Source organism: Prorops nasuta, unplaced genomic scaffold (assembly GCF_024137725.1).
Source record: "Prorops nasuta isolate Cenicafe-Biocafe unplaced genomic scaffold, Cenicafe_Pnas_1.2 PNAS00003, whole genome shotgun sequence".
NCBI lineage: Eukaryota > Metazoa > Arthropoda > Insecta > Hymenoptera > Bethylidae > Prorops > Prorops nasuta.
Genome location: NW_027116800.1, coordinates 5019886 through 5043400, shown reverse-complemented (window position 1 = coordinate 5043400; position 23515 = coordinate 5019886). Strand labels below are relative to the sequence as shown.

Genomic DNA, 23515 nt, shown 5'->3' with positions numbered 1-23515 from the left:
AATCCATTATGACTCCAATTATGGTAAAATAAGTTTAGCATAGAGTTATATATTTATGCAATATATTGTACAATATAAGCATAAACTCCATTATCATCACCTATATTTTGTCATCACTTCAAAAATTCTAAAAATCGCCAAACATGTAGTGTCTGATTATTTGAAAAGGTTCATTTTTTAACGTGATTGGTGGTGGTCCTACTCAAAGAGTTTTCAAGGGGACGACTCTTTTTAATAACGTTAAATAAACTTCCTATTTAATTGCATATTCTTAAAGCTCATGTCGAGTGATTTTCAAAGTACTATTTTAACGTATCTTTTTATTCAGTAACTCGGTAGATATTTCGATTTAAAATTGCGTATTTGCGTAAGTTTGGCTGAAGTAGTGTGAGTGATCACACTATGCATACATACATATATAAAAGAGCTAAGCTAATTATAATTTCAAATCGAAATATAAAATGAATGACTCGATGAAATTATAAATTCTTATGGTATTTTGAAAAGGTATAGAGATAATCTACTAGAATTTGCAGTAAAAATGGACTAAGCTCTATTTAAAATTATTAAGAGGGATTGCTCTCCTTGAAAACTCTCTAAGAAGACCACCATTGACCCTCTTACAACAATATATATCCCTTCCAAATAATCAAACACATGTTTTGCTATTTTTTAGAATTTTGAACCAATTTCAAAATACATAGAGAGTGGTAACAGACTTTAAGCTCAATCTGTATAATATACATTCTGTATTTCATTGTAAGGTGTTCTAAGCAAGCACTAAAAATAAGCTTGATACAATATCAGGAATATAGTTAAATTTAAGAAACAGACGCTCGTTCGCCAAATACCCCATTGGAAGCGCAATCTTGTTAAAACTTGCAGTATGTTATATAGTATCATCTGTCGAGACTGTTCAGAGGATAGGATAAATATAAAAGCTATTAGAAAGAAAGGATATATACTACTTGAACTGTTTAAAACGTGAAGGATCGCAGGTTCTCTTCGGGCTTGATCGGGCAACGGTATCTTTTAAAATATTCAAAGCAGTCTGCTTTTGACGGATTGGTCGGAGAGCCAGGGGAATCGAGGGACTCGCATAGAGGAAGATAGAAAAGGAATCGAATGTATATAGTAGATATATATGTATATAGAGAGAGAGAGAGAATTGCCCAGGATAGCAGCTTTCTATCAAGCCCTAAAGTCCGCTGGTTCGCTGGTCCAGCCGATCCTGCGGAGCTCTATTTGACAGAATTGTAACTGAAAAAGGAAGAAGAGGAAAGGGAGAGGCTAAGCCATTGTGCCTTCTGATGACAATCGCAGTTCAGCGACAGACATTTGATGAAACCAATCGATTGGTTTCTATGGCCTGTCTAAACAGAAGGAAGGAGAGTCAGAGAGGGACGAAAGAACAGTAAGGTTGGAGTGAGAGAGTGCGAAAGATGGATAGAATTGATAGTAGGGCCGACCGGTCGCTCCTCAGAGAATTCTCCTTTTATCTTTTCCCGAAGGTGCAAAATGAACGATGCAAGAAACCATCTCGCAATTCTGCGTATAATTATATATACTATGAGCAAAGTTAAAATTTAAAATCTCCAAATAATATAGGCTTATTATTAAAAAGGATACTACGAAACTGTATAATTATCATTATTGTCGGTAGGGACACAAATCGTGGAACTTGCCAGAGGTTATGGACCTTATATGTATACTATATAGTATATATATATATATATTATATATTGTATATATTTCATTACTTGTTGGGAAAAAGAGGCTTTTCAGACCTTGACATAATTACTTTTGCTGTAAATAGACATCCACGAGGTATGTTGCATAGCGAGGTGAGAGGTCCTGAACGCGGAAGATTTTGCTTGGAAAGATTCAACGTTGGAAGGTAGAACTTAAAGGTCGGGAAATTAGTTTAGTTATACAGCCGGCAGGGACATTTTCTATGTTTCTGGTATAAACGTAAGTCGTCGACGAGGCACGTATTACGTGTACCATTTCTCTCGTCTTCCTTTCCTCCTTTTCGCATAATCCTCCCATTTTGGTCCATGCCATGCCTGCCTCCTCTTACCAACTTCTCGTCTACCTTGGCTGGCTCTCTATTACTTCGTGGAGAAAATAAACGCGTGAGAATGGAAAAAGTGGAAATTGTTAGAGGAATATATACCTATTTGAAATGTCAAAGCGATTCACGCTCATATAAAAGATCTGGAGTTTTAATTAAAACAATAATGTTATTCCACGAATCTCTTTCTCTCTTCATAAATATTTTATGCAGTCTCTCTCAGTATTTTCGCTCAGCACCGGTCACAGATCGCTGTTCACAAACAATAAGAACAATCGACTGGATTCATCAAAGAGCAATATATATATATATATATATCTAAAGCTTTTAAGACAGATAAGGTACAAAGGGTAATCCAATCTTTGCAGAATAAACTCAATTATTCTCTTTAGATTTCCTAATAGTTGATCCATCTGCTTTATAGAAAAATTTCAGTAGGTATTGAAGTTTGACAAAGTGCAGTATACACGTGGGGGGAGATTTGATTTAACTTGATTCAATCGAATTCCAAGACAAATAAGTAAAATCTATTTGAATTTACCTGTGAGTCTTCCTCGGTGAAAATGGCATCGAAGCCAAACATCTTGGGAGCTGTCACAGCCGGTCGACGATCCTCCGCTGTGGAGGATTGCGCTGAAGCCGGATCCACAAGGTTGACCTGTTTCTTCCGCTTGTCTGCATAAAAGAAACTTCCGCCATCCCCAGGAGACACCCTCAGCATCACTTTTACCTAGCAAAAAAAAAAAAAAACTTTTCAGTCATTGATCTTTATCTCGCGATTGAAGAGATCCTTTATCTAAAACTTTGTTGAACCTTAATTCAAGATTACTGTTATATATCATGAATATGCAATTTCTGATACTTCAATTTAGAATGAAACATTCACCATTGATTAATTTTGATAGAGATAGCGTAGAAAAAATAATTTGAGTTAGTAGTAATTTTGCAGAGATTACAGGTTCTCTTCTCTTGTAGCGAACAATGGTCTCATCAAAATTATCTGATAGACAGTTTCTGTCAGCAAATGGACGCTGGGCTCTAAAATTGCTACTGTTCGCGTTAACCGTACGGCCGAATAGTCGCTTACAGACCGATTTCTCAAACTAAATTAAGCTTTTCTTTATCAAGCTTTTAACAAAGTAACGGTACTCGACTGGACAATAAATTAAAGCAAGTAAGAGGTTTTCACAATTTTGTGAAATTATTGAATTGATTAAAAACATGCAATGCGTTAGAATTGATTTAATTACTGGTGAGTCGTTATTTCACGTCATATACAGTATACTATGCCCCAGCTATAATTCATTCACAGAATAAAATGGCTAGAGACAATGTAAATAGCAGTATGTTTCAGCAAAGATAAAAACTGTTTGCTGGTGGTTTTGCGTTCGACATATTCCCGATACGTTGAATTATTCTTTATCTCTGCCCCCTATCGATTATAGAAATTCGTACGTGTACGAGTTTTCACACAGACAACGAAATTGAAATAAATTATCAATAAGGTTCAACATGCATGTACTTGATAAATTGACGTAAATATTTCTGAAGTCTTAATAATCATTTCTTCCGCGTACGTATATAGAAGAGAGAATTATTTCTTGGTGTCTTTATGCTTCTGGCCGCATATATAGTGCGTGTGTAATAAACGGTGGCGTATAATAATTGAATTTTGCTGCAGCAAGACTCCGTTTGAAATTAATAAAATAACGTCCAAGTTTCTGTCCGTGATCAATTTTGTTTGCAGTAGCTCGTGTGTACGCATGTACTTCTCTATAGTAGTCAGTCCGTCTGTCTGTCCAGGAAATTGGGTTTGGAGATCTCGTTCAGATTGCGGTGCACGTTCTATCTTTTTGCATACAGCATCGTGTTCGTGGCTCGGCTTCGTCGACGCAAGGCTAGAAAGGGAGCTATATGGGGAGAATTCCTCATTCCTTTTCTTTACCTTCGTTTCTCCTCCGTCTTTTTCAACTTTGCTTTACTCTCATCTTCTATCTTATCTTCTTCTCATTGGGCTGCAGGTTACATATTGATGCGTGTGCTGGTTTTTCTCGTGTACGGACTGTTCTCGAAATTTTGGTCAACACTACTCTTACATATATCGTATTACACCCTCCACTGCCAATATACCGCTTTCTTTTCTTTTTCTTGCGCACATTACCGATAGAATTCTTGGAAAAAGGAAAATATCGAGGTGAAATAGTTTTGCTACAGAGCAATCAACGGACTGAAACTTCAATTCCGAAGCTGAAAGTTCAAATCTCGATTTTGACAGGTTAAACCCGTATAAACCATTGAAGTTCGGTCAAGTACGTGCAGCTTTCGAAATTGAACGGAGGTTTACCGCCGACATTCTGGAATTTATGTGTTCTATAGGTCGACCGTGAAGGGAAGTTTAAACGATGGCTCTTGAAATAATTAACTCTCGTTGACCTACTGAGGTAGCTCGGGGTAAAAACCAGTTTACTCTCAAGGTAGTCAATATTTTGAATATGATTAATGACATATAGAGACTATACAAGTATTAACACCTAAAACTTGGCAATTTCATTCAATTATGCACGGCGAATAAAACACTGGTATCCTTACACTTATATTACATCCCTTATATTATGTAATTCGCAGACTTTATTAGGCCATAAATTCAGTATTACAGCTGAGTCTGTTTTATAGATGGAGTTTTTTGCTTTTTGCCCTCGCAGGTATGGCCGAAGATTATTTGCGGGTGTTGCATGCTTTAGGTGTGAATGGGATATGCCAACTCTTGCGTTTACTGCGAACATATCGGTACCATCAAACATGGCGGCAAAGTCGGAAACACAACGTTAATTCTTCAACGTCCAAGCAATATCAGAGCAGGCTGGTCGGTGCTTCGCGAGCTTTCGAATGGACGTTTAAAGTGCATAAATGTTTTATGACGTCGTAGATCCACGCGGCCATTATTCGCCAATTTACGATCTGAAACGTCGCGACGCAAATAAATGGCCGGCGAGTATCCTTCGCCAAATTCAATATAAATTTCTTGCCCCACCTCGTACAAAAAATTATCAATCTAAAATAAAGCTTGATTATATATGTTATGCATGTCACGTCCCTCTATCCTGCTCCTGTAATCAATGATCCCAGATGCTTTTTGATAATTCGCAAATTTATATCACCAGGCTTTCGAGCCCTACGCCGCTTATACTGCGCTGTCTATGAATAAAATACATTTTAGTATTATCGCTGGAGCGATTTCGCCAGGCCCGTCTTTAGATGTAACGATTTTACGTTCGGTGTAAAAGTCAAGCTAATCCGTTCCGCGTAATGTTTCAGTTGAGCCGGGTGCGAAAATTTATGGTCTCTTAATATAAAGGTTCGTAAATTGAAATTGCGCTAGTTAGAGCTCATCTTGCAATATCTTCATTTCTCGCATTAAACGCGATTTACCAAGGAAATTTTCGATGTAAACTTTGAATATTTTCTAATATGAAAACGCAGCTCGCGCGCGTAATACTCCAGCTTTCCTCCAAATGTCTCTTATACAGGAGAATTTAATTGCGAGTCTAACGTATATACGTTTTGATAAGTGATTGAAGGGAAATGCAAGTAAATGGAGCAGACTAATAAAGTTTTTGGAGGTTTAAGAAGGATACCATTGGACGCGATGCAGCGTTGATTCGTGGTTATGAAATAATGGCCGAAGGGCGTAGGGTCTCGAGATCGAATGTCGTCAAAGCGCGATATGGTGAGGCGATGTTGCGCGCGGAGGTCTATCCCACGATTGCAGATAGTCTAAATTATCATCGTTCGGGGGTTTACTTGGGTTGCTCACACGGTCCAGCCCCTTCGTTAAAGCGGTAGTAACCGCGTCACTGTTAGCCTCCGGGCTATGTCGGAAACGATCGACTGCACGGTTCCCTACCCCTTCCCCTCGTTCAACCCCTACGAAGCCATCGCTTACCGCCGAGCATAAATTAAACCTGCACATATACTTATATATATTATAGTAGCGATAAGCACAGGGCTCGAGTTTTTTTTTTCTTTAAATTAAAGCTACAATTCATTGGAAAAACAGGTTGAATAGTTGAAAAGACGGGCAAGCGAATGTTCGGTTGGTGTTATCGCGCACAAAGGAAACTAATGTCGCGTTAGTAGTGGAAATCTTGGTAGATGCATGTAATAGGTGTATACTATATATAAGGTTGATAAGCGTATAGAGAGTTTGCCGCTAATGGTATTTCAATGACAGCCGTATAAATCAGTGTGCCATTGGCGCTCGTTTCCTCGTTCGATGCACCGAGTGCTTTACAATATATCGGTTCCCTGGTGTACGCGAGTAACTAGAACGCGCGCATACAAATGGCTGTTGTGTACGTGCCGTAAGTGTTTGGGGGGGTGGGAGTCTCACGTACTTATCGTCGCTCGATATCGCGACGTGTATCTAAATATCCGGCCTGCGGCTAGGTAGGGAGCGTTGCAAGAACTTGGGGAAGACTCAGCCGTTTGAAAATTTATGTTGGCGGGACGCCCCGGGCGATTCCAACGGAATTTGCACCGCGAAATGGGTCAGGGGTGGCTCCTCGCTCTTGGGGTGCCCTTCCTTTCTCTAAATCAGATTGCAGGAAATAATCGCTCTCGTCTCGCTTCCTTTATTCTAATCAGTCACTATTTATATATACAATTTCTTAATATTCCACCTGATGTATAAACATATATAAATATATAGATATTGTATAATATATACATGGAATAAGTGTAATTATATACACAGAAGTCTGTCCACTGTAAGATAAGCCATTTCAAATTTACCGATATATATTTCTCACACAGCGGAGATTTTTCATTCATACACGATCCGAGATAAAAGGAGCGAGGTACAGTCTCTTAAGAGTCCAAGCATGAGTTGGTATTCAGCTATGTTGCTTATCTTGAAGTCGCGTGGAATTTCACGATTTAGAGCGAAAGTAGAGCGGTTCGCGCAACTCAACGCGCCGGGATACTTGAAGGTCTACTTGCGAACAAGGGGACGCAGGAATGAAAGGGGTCTACAGTAGGGGCTGCATATTGGCAAAGGAGCTTGGCTAGGCTTGTCAGTCAAGCCAGCGATAGCGGTTGGAGCGTGCCACACGCTATTTTACGTCGAGTTCCACTCTTGCCTATGCTTCTACACTATATACACATCCCTTGTGAAATGTTGCAAAAGCGGTATCCACTATATGTATGTATAATATAGCCGAGACGCTGGGTTGTTGCATCTCTCGGTTCTCACACAATCTCGCATTCAATCGTCTCTTCGCCTCATTATTACGCGCGACCTTGATACGTCGTCCTTTCGTTCTCTTATTAACATCAGATAATGAGATTTAGTAACGATATACCGAAGCATCTGCAATCAAATTTATCGTTGATGAATCTTTGCGCTATAGTACATGAGGTATCGCAGCGGATTAATTCACTTTAAGTTTTTTTCCAACGATAATTTTGTTCCATCTTGTGAAAAATAATGTCGCGTTTAGGCCTCGAATCTCCAAGTTGTTGAATTATGCGATTCCGGGGCGAAGAACAGCGGTCGTGACGTGCTATAAAGTATGAGAGTCATCAATTTCCGAGCTTACTTGCTGCAAAACCCACAGCACTCTAGCTTCTCCTGTCTTCTTGCGTTAAAAAGGAAAAACTTGAAACATTTCCTGGATTTATGCGCTACGGAGACCCGTAGTTTGACCACTGATTTCTATTAATAAAATCTTGCAAATGTCGATGGATCGTGATCTGTTATACATCTAACACACAGGTAATTTATAATATGCATTCAAGGATCTTGCATATCTAAACTTTCTCATCTTTAATATCGTTTTTTCACCTCTGCATGTCTACTGAACCTAGACTGATTAGAGATTTAAATCTTACAAAAATAGATTATGATCAATAAAAAAGCGAGCAAATTCTTTTTACGCAAACTCAAATGCAAAACTACAGGATGCAGTGAATGGTCTTTTCAAGACCCTTCTGCTTATTTCGGGAAGAAAAGTTTGTACAAGAGCTTTTATAGATCAAACTTTTCAAGGATCATTGTTCCTAATTCTCCAACTGTTTTGTGAAATGATAAAGAGAATTGTATATATCGGCGGAATTAATCTTGTCCTATAAAAATTTTAGAAAATTGATCACCCTTATTTACCTTTTAATTTGCTTACTTTAGTAATCAGGAGTTTGAGCATTTTCACGTTTAAATATAGTTCTTAATTTCCTTCGGATAACCTCGTTTTCCGAAAAGTATTAAAATTTTAAGAGCGACGTTGCGGAATATTTAAATTGATATTAGAATTTCCTTATTAAACAGTTTCATTTTCTCAGGAGTGCCTAGGGCGATATGCGGCGAAGAACACGACAGGAATAGGCGCGCTCTGCGAAAACACTAATAATAAAATTCACTATCATCAGACGGTTTTATGGTACATTGATAACATTTTTACATGCACAAGAATCCTAATAATTTTACTTAACATTATTGTTGTCCTTTTCGTTAGCTACAGGTTCATTAGTTTTATCAGCCAGCTGAGAGAAAGTATTATTATTTTCCCAGCAAAAATCGATAGGGATTCTTTTGTCTGGCTTATATAATAAAACTTCCTTCACTCGTTTGACGTTTCTTTAAATATTATCTGCCGATAATTACAAGAAGATTAAAGTTGATTGTTTTTTAAATACTTCTTGACTGTTGATGCGTTAATTTCGTAAGGTTGGTTTATATCGAAAGTAAAAGTTGATGGCTAAAGTTGAGAATTTGACAGCCCTTCGAATGCTCTGATCCCCCCTCTTGAGAGACGGCAATCGTCGAGTCTTCGCCGTCGAGATTTATTGCTCCGTGGCTATAGCCAGACGCGAGCAATTTACATTCTCAAAGCTATGCTAGTGCCAACGTTTACTGCTCCGTCATAGGGAACTGTGCCCATCGTGCACCACCAACGTCGATCTCTTCGTCTGCCTACCTACTACTAGTCTTCCAAGCCTCGAAATTACCAGGGATTACCGAGCGAAAACTCCTTCTCTCACATGCAAAGTTACGCGTAGACCTTTGAAAACCAGCAAACAGATGCGGGAGAAAAAATATTTATCAACATCTATATGCACTAGTAGAAAATTTATTCCAGAGAAAATTCAATTCCGAGGTCTTGGTAAGAAATTCGAGGAAGAGAATTCACCGTGAAATTAGATTACATAAAATACTTTATTGTCCTTGTGTGGTTACCTGTACAGTTCGACCAGTGTATCAATTAATCAAATACATATTTAGACAGTTCTTTTAGCATTTCGTTAAGTTTTTTAGAATTACTTCCTTTTATCAGTGCAATTATCTTTAAAACTAAGTATACGAGTTTTCACACGAGGTTCTGGTGATACGGATGCGACGTGGGGATTACTGCGAATTGGTATTTTCAGAACGCATTGTTTTTTACCTTATGTCACGCGTATGGGATGATGAAGGAAGGAGAGAACGAAGTACGGATGTGTATATTATTGTACACATATTTGGTGGCGAGAGATAGGAGGTGCATGCAGACGTAGAAGCATTCAGTGCGCATCACGGTTCGTTTATGAATATGTAGAGGACCGCCCACGCCGATGGTGGTCAGACACCGGAAAACTCTGGATAGCCAGGGCATGAATATGCTAAGCGTAGGGTGGAACGAAGGCTAAAGTAATTCTTTCTTTTCTTGCAGCAACCAACGACCTTTGACGGGTCCGGCTGGCCGATCTCGGATGATTCCTAGCTCTCCACCCCATCCCCCTCCCATTCCCTCTTCGAGGGCAAGCACGCGCTCGCAAAAACCTAGCTTTCTTGCGCCACGTTTTCCTCCTCTATCTCTTCGCGCTAACTCACTCCGCTTTTTAAAAGGAAGCATCCCGAATCTCCTTCCTTGAATCAAGATTAATCTTTTACGATGAAGCTGCCTATTGAATTACTCTATCAGCTCCCCTTACTGGAATAATACTTCAAAGTTTTCTCACGAAAAGAAATCGCATTGTACGATCTGTCCCAACGCTTTTGCGCCCATTTAAACTTTCTTCAGAACAAAACGACCTAGCACTATGTACCGCGCACCTCCTTCTTCGCAGAACGATAAAAAGAGAGTATGTATATATCTATACCTGTACCTTCTACCAACAATATTTTATACCTGTCTTTAGAAATCACATCAGCTTTCTCAAGCTATTATAAATATCGCGGCGTGTCGTTAAAAACGATCGTTATCTTTTCAATTAATCTTAATGCCTGTAATATTTTTTTCATTTATCCGTTAAAGTGATTTTAATTAGTAGCAGCGGCTAGTAGATAAAATCGTGTACTAATCACGTTAAGCTCCGTCAACTTTTTAACGAGAAAAATGCCATTGCTTTTGCCAGGAGATAAAGCTCGATCGAGGCTTGGCATGCGTGTCCAAGAGTCATTCAGGCTCGAAGCTTACAATTATTATCCCTGCTAGTGATTTTGCCCCTTTCCAGATCTAGTATGTGGGGCTCTAAATGAAAATAGAATATAATTGCAGAACCTGAAACTAATTTCTTCCTTTAACAGCGGTATAAAATAAGTCATTACTTATATATGTGGGAGAGGCTGAAAGTGAACTATGACATAGTAAGTTTAATGAGAAGGGAGCTAACGGTTAAATGTTTAGCGAAGAATGAGCTATTTTTGTATTAGGAAACGATAAATATGTAATGAGCATATACGATAGGCATGTTCCAGGCCCATTAAAACTTGCGTACAATTACTGTCCTCGACGTTTAATCGTACGCATTTCTGCGACACAAAATCCCTGGGTGCAGTCCCTGGTTTACAGCCGATATGCGGAAACTTTCAGATAAAGCCAGTGGTTTCCACACGCCGCGTAATTTTCGGTCCTCGTATGGAGGGACCTAATGCATGCCGGGTAGTCGTAAAGGAAGAAATGACGCAATATTAGTAGAATCCGGGTTAGCTAATACTTTTTGATAAAAAGGAAAAGGGATCGCCCCATCCTGCTAGCAGGAAAGCGCTTTTACCTAACAAGCCTCTTCATTCGCGTTCTTTCCCTTATCAATTCTCGGCCACATTTTATACTGCATCAATTAAATTAGCATTAATCATATTACGGCTGCACTTGTTTGCATCTGTCGCTTTTCGTTCAGCTCTTCCAGCAAGATTATTCTTTGTACGATAGTATATAATAATGTTTTTGCAATTTTATTTTCCAAAATTTATTTCTATAAACCAACAATGTAAATGGTTGATAAGCATGTCGATGACTGTGTATATAAAAAGCAGTGATAAATTTTAGATAGGCTTCGGCAGGATGTTACAATATCACAGACTATAGTTGGACGACCAGCCGATGGAGCGTAAGTGATAGAGACGCGAGTATGGTCAGACGGGCGAGACAGCGTTTCCTTTCGTGCATATAATATGCACGGGGCAATACGCAAACTTGCCAAATATATCATTCCGCTCGATATATTCCCGCTATATTCTCCCCTCTTAAAAACTTTATTCAATTTCCCCTTTCCCACCGGCATCGACAGCATAAACAAATTCTTCGCTCAAAGAAGAAGCTACTATAATCATGACTAGCCTATCGGTTTCGAAACTTTTTCTTAGAACCCCTCACCTGCAACAGGTACTCAGCTACCTTACTGCTGACTTTCGTCTTTTCATCCAATATAACATCTCTGGAGAATTATTTAATCGTCTGTAAAACAAACCCATCGAGAACGATTTTCTCCTGCTATATTTATATAGAGCTATAAAGCAGAAAATTTCAACTAGCTTAGTCGGTTATTATTACACTATCATAATTAACTTCAATATTAAACACTCTACAGCTAACGAAACATATAATGAAATATTAAATAGTTTTCCAATAAAAATTTTCCACCTCGTATTTTCCTCCCTCGTTATGCATTCAATAATAAAGTATATTAAGCTCAAAGTGTACACGAAGCTTCGTCCGCCAATTCGTAGATATTAGCAAAATGGAAAATGGAAGAATGATGTATCGATAAAGCTTTTTTTACAAGTTTAACTTAGGGAAAATACATTAGAGCGAGTATTCATATTCAAATTAGCAAATCGAACTGTACCCCCTCATGCACTGGCATCAATTTTAACCTTTTGAACATAGCCGCGAAAATGGCTTTGCCAATGCACGAATTCATAATTCATAAGGTAGCTCGTGCCACACTATTCAGCGAGCCCCAGATTGTGACGCGTCCGATAACAATACAATTTAAATCGTTTCCCGGTGAAACTGCGTTCAGGATGAATTTGGACAATCGGCTGGCAGAGGGGTTAATCGATCCTCATATAATCGCAATAATCAGTTTTAAGAACCCTGAAAAAGATAAAAATATATAATACATACCTATCATTCGGACCAATTTTAGTATTGTGTTTGCCAGTGCATGGATATTGCAAGTATGATCTGATTTAGAAAATTTACCCCTCTCGACTAAAACTCTCTAACCATGGACTACGTGGAAATCGCGTTCGTTTTCATATTTGCTTTTACTACCTTTATTTTCTTGCAAACAAAAACAAGTTACGATGAGTTCAATCATAGTATGTAAAGATATATTGTATGATTTCTGTTTAGTTACTTAGCATTGATTGATCCATTTACATTTCATGTAAAAAAGGAAAAATTGGTGAGTCGATCATGGCTGATGGATAATACTATAAAGAATTTTAAATTAAATAGAGATTACCGTTTCAATTAAGTAATGTGCATTGAAATATTGATCGCATTTCACAAATACTCGCTCAATTAAGTATTATAGAGCAAATACATATATTCATTCGTTTCGTAATCTAATAAAGTATTTATTTCGTGGATCGTTAATTCAGAGCAATGCCATAAATAGAATGGTTTGTTATCATTCACTAATTAATCTCTTCAAATTTTAAATTTTCCGATACGGACTATTTTCATGCAATTTTAATCATTTTAATTCAAAGATTAGAGGTTTAATAATTTAATATTCGTTCTTATATTATAAAAACTTGATTTGCTTAATTAAAATATGCATTATATTGATAGTCTCTATAGATGTCGAGCTACAAAACTATTAATTTTCAATAACTTTATATATACCTGTACAGTATACTATTGTTTCAGCAAAGCATATAATTCTCGTGGAGACTATGTTCGCGAGATAGGAGATAGTCTTGTGATATTAATGTGCGACCAATCGTGCACTGATAAATATTAGTCTACGCGAAAAGAATAGGATGGTGCGTATGTATGTATCGCATACACGAACTTTGGACATCTTTTTTTATAGGAAAACATTGATCCTTGACTGGAGAGTTTGCACATAGTGTTCATCGTCCTGTAAAATTCGAGACGACGTTCGCCAGGAAAAGGGTTTCCGGCTAGGCTCGAGAGTGAGGCGCTAGCCAGACACCCATCACAGAATTTGTTTTAAGCACTCCCTCGAGCACTTCTTAAGAGCATTGCAAACTCACGTGTTCGTGCTTTACGAGAGTCGCACACGCGAGTAAACCAGAAGCGAAAGGCTTCATTGCTTCCCTATACTATATAATTGAAACAATAAATAATAATTTTGTTAAAATTACAAAGATAAATTGTAGTTTATCATCGGGTATACACTACCACGTATTTCTCCAGTTCCAATAATAATTAAATTCTTATAACATTGATTAGTATTCCATTAGATAAATAAGTAATATTCGTCAATACTCGCTTCCTGACCAATTTTTCTCTTTAAACGTCTTTAATTATATTTTAGTTTGTAGCATGCGTATGAAGAAGAATTTGATGGACTTGGGTATAAGCTAATGCGGTGTCGCGGGAACGATTACTTGCGCGATACTTGTTTGTTGTCGGAAGATAATTTCTGTAACACGCGACACCGTAAATCGTTCAAGATAATTAATGACAAGGAAGAAAGGACGAATGATGCATTTGCGGGAGACGTGGAAGCTGCTTTGATTTTGAGTAGGGTGAGGGGGGGGGGGCTGTCGCTGCGCGAGTCTGTTTTGTTTTCATTAACGTGAGGTGTTTACTCGTGCAACAGTACCGAGACAGCTTGTCGTCCGCTCGATACTCCTGCAGTGCAGCCCCAGCACGCGCCAGTCTATATCCAGGAAGGAAGGAAAACTGTCGGAGAAGCGTTGGGGGGGATCCGGAAGAAAATCGTAAAAAATAGCCGAAAGCGAAACGACGGTACTGGCTCGTCCCAAGAGATGCAACGTTTTTCCTTCGGTTTGCCTTATCGAACATCTTCCAAAAGGTAATCTGAGAAATTACCTTTTTATTCATGAAGTTTAATCCGATAGAAAAAGCTGTGCGTTCCGATACTGAAATTTCCAAGGAATATACGGAGGGGGCGAGCGACGGACCATTTCGGGTCACACAATCCAACTATAGCGGAGGTACGACGACGATTCAATCGTAGGACCAGCGTCATTTTATTCTCTTTTTCGTATTCCAACGCGGCAAGAGCGATACGGATCATTTTTCACGGCGAAACGATTTATTCCGATTGCTCTCGGTCCATACGCTTCATTCGTGTAATCCTAGCGAGCGCCGGGCATTACACGTTCCGACGACCGCTCTGACGTCACACTGATTTGCTTTTTCCTAAATAAATATGGTATGCCGCGCTCCCGCTGAAAGAAGCGTACTGCCTATACCTATGTATATATATACATCACCTATTTCGAATGTCCCCGTGCGTACGCGCCTCGTTTTTTTGCCGATTCCCACTCTCGTGCCGGATCGAAGCTTTTATGTATGTAGTGTGCGTCAATATCATTCAACCCGGTCTCAAATCGACGGTCATGGCGTGAAATTTTCACGTCCCGACGGTTTTTCCTAAATTATTCGAAACCCATGGAAAAGTTGCTTCGAAAAATTGATTTCCAAAACTGCAATCCATACCACTGAAATTTATTACTCGGAATACCTGAATTATCGGATTTTTCTCTCGATAAATTCAATTGGTTTTGGGGTACCAGCGATAATGTTACAACCAAACTCTCCCTTCTATTTATATTATCTTTTATGCCCCCAATCATCCACAGATTTTCTGCATTTCCATTTAAAAAGTTTCCGAACTTTACTATTTTTTCTAACAAGTATTCTAAAGTTAATAAAATTACCTCGGTTCTTCCACCAAAGCTCTGTTTTATTTCTCAGTTAACTATCAGCACATATGGCATTCAATATAATAATATCGCTAGTCTGCTTGACAGCTCGAACTCAGAAACAAATTATAGTATAGATCCCCTTACACTATACATGATATACCGTTACACAGAAAGCCTGCAATAAGTTCATCGATTTTCAGTTAAAAAAATCCACAGTTTTTAGGGGTTAGAGATTTTATTGGACCTCCCACAATGCTGTTAGAATTACAAGAGAGCTAATATTATCCTTTAAATAATGGGCAATTCAAACTAAGTATCCCTTATATATCCAATAATAATGTCAAAGCAGAGAATGAAATTTTATTGACTTATTTTATGTGAAGTTTATAAGATTTAAATAAATACTGACAGTGGTGTGAACATAATCAGTACTTCAGAGAGTCTATTATATCCATCACTCGCTTAATAGAAAGACAGATTTTGTTGGACAAGCAGTCACGCTCTTCAAGTGAGCCTTAGATGAAAGTTCTGGTGCGTTAATAAGAGCTGTCAAGAGAGACAAATATTTCGATTAGTCGAAAGGCGGGTAGAAATTATTCCTGGTGTCTAGAAAACGAGAGGACACAATTACGGAACAGAAACTGGGAAGTAAGTTGTACGACCGTCGTTACTATTAATGGAGAGTCCCCTTTACATTTTAACCCTTTCGCGGGCACAATGAGAAAATATAGAGCGGTATTAATAATACTTAGGAACAAAGGTGGGAGTTATTAAATCAACAGGACTACTGAGATGCGAGTAGGAATTGAAAGTTTCTAGACCTGAAATATTTTGCAACTTGTCTCCAAGGTACGAACTTTCACACATGCTGGTACTACGCTGACTTTTCTCCAGAATGCAATGTCCCATATGACGGATTTAGCCAAACTTTTGCGACAAACTTCTCACGAGTTATAACCTTCTAAAAACATTGAATGGCTAAATAAGAGTTAAAACTTATATTGCTAAATTATTATATATGTCAATTGCATAAATTCTAATCGAGAGTCCCTTACAAGTTGACAAGACTTTTCCAAAATATTAATTTCGGATTTGAGTTAAATCCTCATCAAGTATATGCCCTGCATCAATGTCTCGATATTGCGAAGAAAATGTTTCAGATGAAAAATTATCTATTAAAATTAGCTGGAAGCCAGACAATTTTCCAACTCCTTTAGCATTATTGTCTAGCCTGGGGTACTCTTCCTTTTTCAGGAAGGTTGGGTAGTCTGGAAAACTCGTTGGGTGGTGTGAATCTTTCAAGTACACGCAGTTAGCACAGAGCGAGAAAATACAAATGGCTAGGTGCCAGGACCTATCGATTATTTACATGGGGTCACACTAAATATTTAAATTCCCACGAGGAGTGCATGAACGACACAGAGACGGTTATTTATACTATACCGTGTCTCAGACTCAACTTATCTCGCTGCTAACTAACAGTGCACTAGTATACCCCGAGTTATGGTAATTCAAGAGTATATATAGCCCTTAATCATTCTCTTATAGCGCAAACGAAAGGTCATAGAATTAAATTTGTCAAGGAAAAATCATTAAAAAGCGATAACATTAATGATTTCTTTAAGCAAGTACGATACTTTTGACACTTTGCGTATAAAGTGTATATATTAATATTATATAGAGAGGAAGCAAGGGCGTTAATTTACAGCAGGCATGGGAATCTAGAGTAGTATCAATCTCTGAAGTAACGTCGACCGCCATATGGAGTTAGCACGCACGATAGGGTGTAAGGGGATTGAGAATGCCTCGTGACAAGCGACACTGTGCTGCTTCCCGCACGAAATCCAGCCCTAAATCGAGCCGGGTTGAAGACGCGCGACGTCTTCAGCCCTTATAATGCAAAAGCTAGCACGTGGTCCTCGGATGCCGGCTGTAAGGGACGCACACCCTCTTCGGATCGCGCAGCCACACGAGATTTTCCTGATTTCACCTATGCGACCCCGCTTACACCAGCCCCGTTAATACCCGCGATTCTCCTTCTGACTTTGCGCCAAGGCAAATTTAATGTCTCGCTTCCTCGTATCCAACACCGCGCGCACCGACCGGATTACGTGCGTCGCTATAGTTAAATCCAAGATAAAGCTGTGCTTCCATTGAAATATCGTCCAGCTGCCGTCGTCTATTTTAATACCAATTGTGCATGCTATCTGGCAAATTGGCTGACAACGTACGATAAAACAGCGTTTTTGTTTTTCTTCTTACGATACGCTAAAAACGTTTGGTTACCCGTGAAACGAGAGCATTGTATACCCGACCTGCATTTAACAATATTCAAAGTCAATTGTTTTTCCTTTGGGAATATAACTGATGCTGACACATTACGTTCTACAATGAGGTATTACTATAGACGATATCGCGCGCCTTGGGGCCTAAAAAAATGTTATTTTCTCCTTGGCGAGTTGGTGGAAAATATTAGCGGATTCCTGGCTCGGATAGAGCGTCTCGTAGCTGATTTACCAGAGGCGGTGCGCGATGGTACGTTGAGCAAGACTGTGTGGCAAAGTTAGCATGAAAAGTATCCGAGGCTGGATGTGCAGGTTAGGAGAGATATTAGGGAAACTCGCGCGTAGCTTCTTGGAGTTGGAGCGGCTTAAACGTTTATATCGCCTTTGACGCAAGTTGGAGGAAAGGGAGTACTCGGTGCGCGCGCGGGAGATAGAGGTCTGAAGATTTGCAGCTTCTCCGGTAAGGAATTATACGCGAGGGTAGATCCCTGAGGGCAGATAGCCGCGACAAATTTCAAGAAAAATATGCTCCCCTTCGCTGTCATGTCCATCCTACACGCGTTCCTACCTGCTCTAACCTCTGCACTCTGCACTATAGATCTCTCTCTCTCTCTCTCATTCCCCCCTGATTTCCCGCTTCCGCAGCTCTTTCCAGCTAAACCTAAGTCTTACTTACGCTTACGCAGTCGGGCGAATGCTGATGAGAAAAATATCTAAACGTAGATCAGCTCTTGGCAAACTGTCTCGTTAAACTGCCAAAGCTCCGGACATCAACGTTAATACTCTTGATCCATATAAAATGCTGTCTTCATTCCTGTCGCGGTGCACAAAATCTTAAAAGTGTCTTATATAGTGCATTATTGCTAAATATTGTGCTTGTACGAAATTTGTATTTGGTTTTTTTGTATATAGAATAAAATCCTTAGGCTACTTTAATGGGAAAGTGTTAGTACGAATAGTGCAGTATAAACTTTTGGAAAAACATGGCTGTTCGCCAAACAGAGTCCAGTTTTTACAGGTCTATATGGAATAATGTTGATGCTGTGCGAGGTAAAGGCCGGAAATGGTTAGTAGTTTCGCGTTTCAACACTTTGGACGTGATTCGTCTTGAGAACGGGCTGCCAGCAGGTGGGATTTATCATCGGAGTTGTTAAACCACTCTTCTTCGTCTTTCCCTACTCGGTTGGCAGCAACAGCTGCGCGAGGGCTGCCGAATTACGATGAGTAAGAATCAACGACCGATAGTTGTGAATTACAGGCTAAAGGGGAGAAAAAGCTCTGCAGCTAGGGCACGGCTAAAGCAGTTGTACGTCCTTTCGGCGACTCAACGCCTTCTACATTTCAACAGGTTAAATATAATCTACATTCGTTATACTAGCTACTCTAACGAATCCATTGTCTTTTTCAAATAAGATTATTCGTGCAAGTTATAATAGCATTAGCTGGAATATTGCTGTAGCATGAAATAAAGTGCACGGATAATTTTGATTAATAATGAATTTTATCAGCATTAATCAAAGGAATATTGCGCGCCGTTGGTAGAGGAGAAATGCATCTAAAAAAACGAGTTATCCGTTTAGTTGCTTATTATTTTTCTCGCAATCCGAACTAGAGACTACCGAATGCTGTTTTGCGTATACGTATGCCATGCCAGTTTGCCGTTCGTTTTTTCAAATTGTATTCTGAATAATTCATCGTGTCGGTGGGTATGAATTTATATTAAAGCTCCCGCTTTACTCACTGTATAATTTTAATATTAATTATTATGCAACGGTTTTGGCGCTAGCGAAATAACTGGATTTGTTATGAGATGGCCTCTGGTATCGCATGATTTCCGCCCACTTGTCTTCCAGCTGAATTATACGAAATAAGTGATCGATAAGTATTCCTTAGCGAGCACAGCTAATTAAGATCTTTTTAACTCGACGGGACAAAAAGAAGCGGTATAATAATGTAAATAATATCATTGATATTATCGATCCTATTAAAAATAATAGCGAGCTTCGTCTGATCCTTTCTCGGTACATAATTACGTTCCGCCATACTTACATTCTTAAAGTATGTACAGGTCGCACAAGTATATGCTATACAGAGCATTCTTCGGGATAATTGATGTAGAATTTACAGTTTGGCGAAAAAATGCGGCAGGCCATAACATAATTTACGTATACGAGGCTCGGCATGGAGGCTGTCGGGCGAAAATTTGTCAGCGAATGGAAAGAGACGAGCTGGCGCAAGTGGGACCATTCGAGACCCTTTTATTAAGCGTTGCTCGGGGGAAAAACGAACTTTACCCAAAATTCCAACAATTTTTCATCCCCTTTCGCGAGGGCTGACGCAGCTTCCCGCACCTCTGGCCTTCGAAACTCGATAATAAATAGGACAAGCGCGGACCTACTTTCAATTCGAAGCTAAGAGTCAATAAGTGTCGAGGGATGATGTACTGCTGTATGAAATGCTTAATAACACCCCGCTATTTCAACTATATGGCCTCCACGATACTTTATACAAGCAGCCTTAGGGGCTCTACTTTGCGATATTCTTTTAGCTATGCCTCCATTTTCTTCGACAAACCTGAGGAGACTCCGACTAAAGAGAGCATGCACGCCTAAGCCAAATGATATATAGATATGTACTGCAACACTTTCCATTCCTTTTGAACTTATATACAGTCTTGCACAAAAATACAGATCTTTTGAAACAAATCTGTACTATTTTGTGTTCATATAAATTTTTCAATTGTTTTTGCACATTCGGTCAAAGCTAGAAATTCAATCTGTGACCAAATGTCATTTCTGCTTCATTCGATCGACCGGAGAAACGAATTTCTCAAAAGGAACATTTCGAGCTTTCATCTAAGACAGGTCCAAGTTTGTCGATTCTTTAATCTTTGGATGATTTTCAGTTTGTGAAAGAAACGATTGGAAGAAAGGAGAGGCTTGGGGAAATTTGGCGAAGACTGCACCTGACAGTTTAGTGATCGCGCCGGACAACGAAAGTTTGCGAGAGGCGAAAGTCTGCATGCAAAAGCTTGGCTTGGCGACCTACGGAAAATCCCAAGATTTCACGGTATAAAATTCAAGCTCCTGTAACTTTAAAACCTGTACGATTGCGCAAATCCAAAGAGGCTTCCGCAGAAGCGATCGTTGATGGCAATCAGAAAGTTTCTTATTCTTTTATTCCGCATGCGCGACTTTAAAGGCTGAATCAAAATGATCGGCGATTTCACACTGTTTCGAATCCTCCAAAGTGTATATAGAATCCCCGCAATCTTTTAAATTTAAATTGATAAAACAACGCACGTTATGCGTAAGCTAAACGCGGAAGACAATTTAGCAGAGAGAGAATGTATAGCGAAGGGAAGATAAATATGAGATAAGAGTAATTGGTTTTGGTATGACGGACACAGTATTACATAGGTTTTACGAGCGAAAGATAAGGTGCAGGTAGAATGCGGCGTACATCATGCATATATAGTATAGTATAGTGTATATATATATATATATATAAGGCGGAAGGTGGACATTGAGGATATCTGCAGAAGTTACATTGTAGGACAGAGTATAGAGTAGTAATCGAGAATAGAAGATGGACGGAACTGGTGGACGTGATGACCTTGGGAGGACCGCGTACTGCATATACGTGGATGAAGAGGATGGACCGAAGCGGAAGGGTTATGTAGCGAGGTGGCGAGAGAAGGCGGTTTTACGAGCAACAGCGGAGGCGCGGAGCCTCGACAAGTCGGTTTATCGGCTCTCGTCCGGTGGAGCCACATTGAACGAACAGCCGTTTAGACCGCAGGCGGCACGGCGTATCCTACCTTCATGCAGACATCACGAAAATTCACCCTCTCCTTATTTTTATCCTACGAAACAGCTTTTTTACCTCTTTCCCCGCTCACCTCTATATAGCTGCTGCTCTTTCCCCAATAAATGCACGCGCGCAAGCTTTTCACATTCGCGATCGTTCACGCGTATATATGCGTGAAGCGAGCTATTAAATTACAGGCATCGTTGTAAAAACGTTAATATCTGCGCGAATGAAAGGAAGTTTTGACGGTACGTATAGACTCGATCTATTCGGAAATTGGGAAAAACTTTAGTGCGACTGTAAAGCTGATAGTTTAAAATAGCTTTAATGGCAAAGTTTTACGCGAGTTGAGTACAAAGAACGTCTTGCTGTTGCTACTGCGAGGGAGGCAGAAAGCACTCAGATTGATTTGTTCGAAATATCTGGTTTATGGCCTCGGCGAGCGTGCCGACTCGTAACGGAGTTTGCCGAATTAGCCACGATAAAAACCACCTCCTTTTTGGTCGCCGTTAATTCAAATAGTTCAATCGCTCTGAAAGCGAACTAATGTATGCGAGAAGGCCCGCGATTCCTCTCTTCCCCTTGTCCATATTCAGCTCCTCTACTGTCCTGTCGATCATTCCACTTAGAAGCGAGCGCAGACGGCACAAAGGCACCCGATAAATCTTTATTATCCTCGAGAGCTAGGCTTCGCCTTACAGTACACTGTTATCGAATACCCTCCTCTCCCTATATACTAACTTAGCCAGCTTCTTTTAACCTCGTGCTATAAGCACTGATCTCCGTTTCACGTCAAGAAAATCTATAAAAATTGCCCCATACTCATTAGCCTGAGATTTATGGATATAATAACATTATATCTGGCTCTGATTGTTTCTATCTGTCAAACTTTATACGATCTTCCAGCCATTTTCTATGACAATACCGTACATGTATTTCCTTACGCATCAGGAAAGTCTTTTAACATAGAATCTTCATTTTCTAACCATAGAATATATATATATACGTCAGAAAGCACTGATCGACCATGTAAATTGGATTGCTTTGTTACACCATACTGCTGTAGCTGCATACTTGATTTAACAAGGCTCGGAAGTTTCGTTAAAGGATCCGAAACGGAATATCGGAGCTCGTTATTCTATGGCATGCCTCGATGTAATAACTTGGCGAAAGAATGCCTCTGTGATAAACTTTTTCGATGAAAGTATGATCAGTTTTTCGGACCCCAACTAAATAACCTTCTCCGTAGATTTTAAGCTGCGATGTTTAGGATATACAATCTGCGTTGTTTCTTGAATTCTAAAACTTCCAATTATAACTTTCACCCTTTCGCTAACTTTAGACTCGCTCGCAACCTTGAAACTTTTGCTCGTCTTCAGCAGCTGGAGGCATTGTCTTGAAACTGCTATGGCTCGTTTCGAAATTACCGGAGCTGTAATCTGCGGGTACTGAATGAAATACTTGTACTCACAGTCGACTCAAACTTGGACAAGATCTAGTATAAATATCACTGACAATACGGGTGGGTTTGCTATATATATATATATATATAGTACGTGTCGGAAAAACTTTGAGAAAATCCTAGCGATTAAATAATTATTCTTCATGACTAATACAGGAGAAGCAGGTTTATCGAAAAGATGGTGTTTATAGATTAAGATTGAGGTCGAGAAGTGGAAGGAAGTTGTTGGTAAAGAGGAAACAGCTGGTGCTAGTGCTATTTAGCATGAGAGAGGGGTGAATGTTTCGGGTCGGATTGGATTTCTGACTGGGTAACGACGCGTATATATACATATAGGCGTGACGACTAGGCAAAGAGGTGAGAATCGACTGATTTCACGTGCGTGCAGTAATGCAGGCTCGTAATTACGTTATTCGTGGCTGATTGGCGCCCACGCCGCGTCGCTATATATACCTTCCATCCGCACTAACGCAATTATCAGCGAATCGATCACTTATTCCGCCAGTCCTGTTGCGTTCCCAACTTTTGCCCTTCGTCGCGCTCCACGACCCTTTCTCTCTCTCCCTCTCTCTCTCTCTCGTCCTTTCATCGCTATTTTCTCACAAACTTTCCTCCGATTGCTCGCTGGACGCAATTAACCGCCAACGTGGTATAAACTTGCAAGTTCGCGTACCAGGCGAATCTAATAATATATTATTCATTAAAAGCAAGGAGGACATAAACCTTTCTATTCGATCCCATTATAAATGCGA

The 23515-nt window shown here is 39.5% G+C and overlaps 1 protein-coding gene across 3 annotated transcripts in view; it reads right to left on the bottom strand.

Moving 5' to 3' along the window:
- Positions 1-23515, bottom strand: part of LOC136785671 (kinesin-like protein KIF26A) — a 320836-nt gene that overhangs the window by 21313 nt on the left and 276008 nt on the right. For all 3 annotated transcript variants that reach the window (XM_066746852.1, XM_066746851.1, XM_066746853.1), the window contains exon 7: positions 2616-2804. In XM_066746852.1, coding sequence (XP_066602949.1) covers positions 2616-2804 — 189 coding nt within the window. The remainder of the gene's footprint in view (positions 1-2615; positions 2805-23515) is intronic.